This window comes from Poecilia reticulata, linkage group LG14 (assembly GCF_000633615.1).
Source record: "Poecilia reticulata strain Guanapo linkage group LG14, Guppy_female_1.0+MT, whole genome shotgun sequence".
NCBI classification, from domain to species: domain Eukaryota; kingdom Metazoa; phylum Chordata; class Actinopteri; order Cyprinodontiformes; family Poeciliidae; genus Poecilia; species Poecilia reticulata.
The window spans coordinates 3,211,189-3,213,249 of record NC_024344.1 but is presented as its reverse complement, the minus strand read 5'-3'; the positions used below and the strand labels follow the sequence as shown (position 1 = coordinate 3,213,249).

General features: G+C 32.6%; 1 protein-coding gene across 1 annotated transcript in view; it reads left to right on the top strand.

The window, feature by feature from the left end:
- LOC103475696 (actin filament-associated protein 1-like 1) overlaps positions 1-193 on the top strand; it is a 15,269-nt gene extending 15,076 nt beyond the window's left edge. The window contains exon 14 of the mRNA XM_008427500.2: positions 167-193. Within this exon, the coding sequence (XP_008425722.1) occupies positions 167-193 (27 nt within the window). The remainder of the gene's footprint in view (positions 1-166) is intronic.
- Positions 194-2,061: the final 1,868 nt, after the last annotated feature.

Here is a 2,061-nt window from a genome sequence, read left to right as displayed (position 1 = left end):
ACTCTGATGTTTGGTCAAGTTAACACTGTTTAAAGCCTGAATCTGACATTTATGAATAATTCAGACACTTTCATTACATACTGAACGTAATAGTTGGGATGTAGCTGCCATGCCAGTGACAGCTACACGATATTKTGTGTGATATTTGCTTTCTCATTGTTTTCAGGAGTGGGAATCAAAGAAGGGGACCTAGACGACACAAACAGCCTGACAGGAACTGTGAGGAGAAATGAAAAAAACGTATTTGTTTGGCAGGAGAATGTGTGCCAGATGAAAGCATGAGAAAACCACCTATTAAAAGAAGATAAAGGAAAAGGAATGAAGAGGGTGATGCACAGCCAGGCTGATGCTAACCAAGCTATCTTAAATGTGACAAACCTGACCGATTAAAACCAGCGCAGTATTAATGTGATCACTCTAACCATGAGCTAAGTGTTCATGTGTCTGCGTGTTTATTGCACATGTGCAGAAAGTGACCATGTGACGTTTGAACAGAAATGCRTAGTAAAGGGAGGGAAGGATGATTCTTACTGTAGGTTGAAGATACAGACAAGACTTCCTTCTTGTATTCACCCAGATATTTTGGGTCTTTTACACAAAATGTATAAATGAAAAGTTAAAGAGTGAAACCAAAAATTATTAAATTATCATTGTCTTTGGAAGAAGTATCTCATATTTTAAGGATTTAAAAAAAATCATGATTAGTATGACACTGTACCTGAGAGAAATAAACCAATGTTTATTGTTCTAATGTGAAGTGATTACTTTAAACATTGTATGTTTTTATTTTACATATATATAAATTTACATTTTTTTATTTAATTGTTGCACTTTATGCTTTTGTAATTACCTAAATGTTTCCAGTTCTAGCAAAACAAACATACCCTTTGTAGCCAAAGTATTTGAAGAAAATGCCATGTCTGCTCTTCATTGCACAGATGTGAACAAAACACACATGTTGAAGTAAATGATTGTTTCAAGAGACCTTCATTGCCTTTTTTTTAATTGTTATTTTGTTTTTCTGCAAGACGTATGCAGAAAAACCTGCATACCTCTCATAAAGAAGAGACCCAGCCTTAGGTCTAACTGTGGACCTGCAAGCACCATCTAGTGGCAAAATCAAAATAATGCAAGGACTGGAACCTAATTAGAAAATATTTTACAGAAGGAACCTAATACAGACAGTATCTGAGTGATTTTACTTTCTTTTAAAAATAKCTCACAATTAACTATTCTCTTTAATTCTGCAGAAGAAGTAGATCTTGCGTAGAACACTGGTGTTTTTAAGTTCTAGTTTATTATAAATCCTTACCTTTGTGGTTTATTTACCTTTCCAGAACGTTATAAATTATAACCAATTTCTCTATCTGAGGGATACATTTTGTGTCCGGTGGCTGAAACTTGGACACAGTTTGGTTTTCAGGACAGTTACCCCAAACAAACATTAAAACAGATTTTGGAAATGCTTCCTGGATGGCTGCCAAAAGCCCTGGCCTCTMYCCAGTGGAAAATTTATGGATTATGATTTAAAGTAGCAATGCCAACAGACCAGCATACTTAAATTAAATGTTTTAATTTCTGATTAGAAATATCCAACCAGATTTATGAAAGGACCTCAATGATTGTTACAAAAAGTGTTGCTTTGGTAAGGGACATTTAACTAAACATTTTGGGGATGTTTATTTAAATTAACATCTTTACAAATAAGAACCAGAGGTTCTTATGGATCTGCTTCTTATTTTTCAAAACCCATTTTAGTTGAATAGCTGTATAATAATAATAATAATAATAATTATTATTATTATTATTATTATTATTATTATTATTATTATTATTATTAGTAGTAGTAGTAGTAGTAGTAGTAGTAGTAGTAGTAGTAGTAGTAGTAGTAGTAGTAGTAGTAGTAGTAGTAGTACAGCTTGGTAAAACTTTACATAAATCATTATCTTGATTACAAATGAGGTGTATGTCCCTTTAGATATAAGTAGGAATGTATTATTATAATCACTAACAATATTTAAGTTACATAGATGTGCATGAAAAATACACAAAAACAGTCAC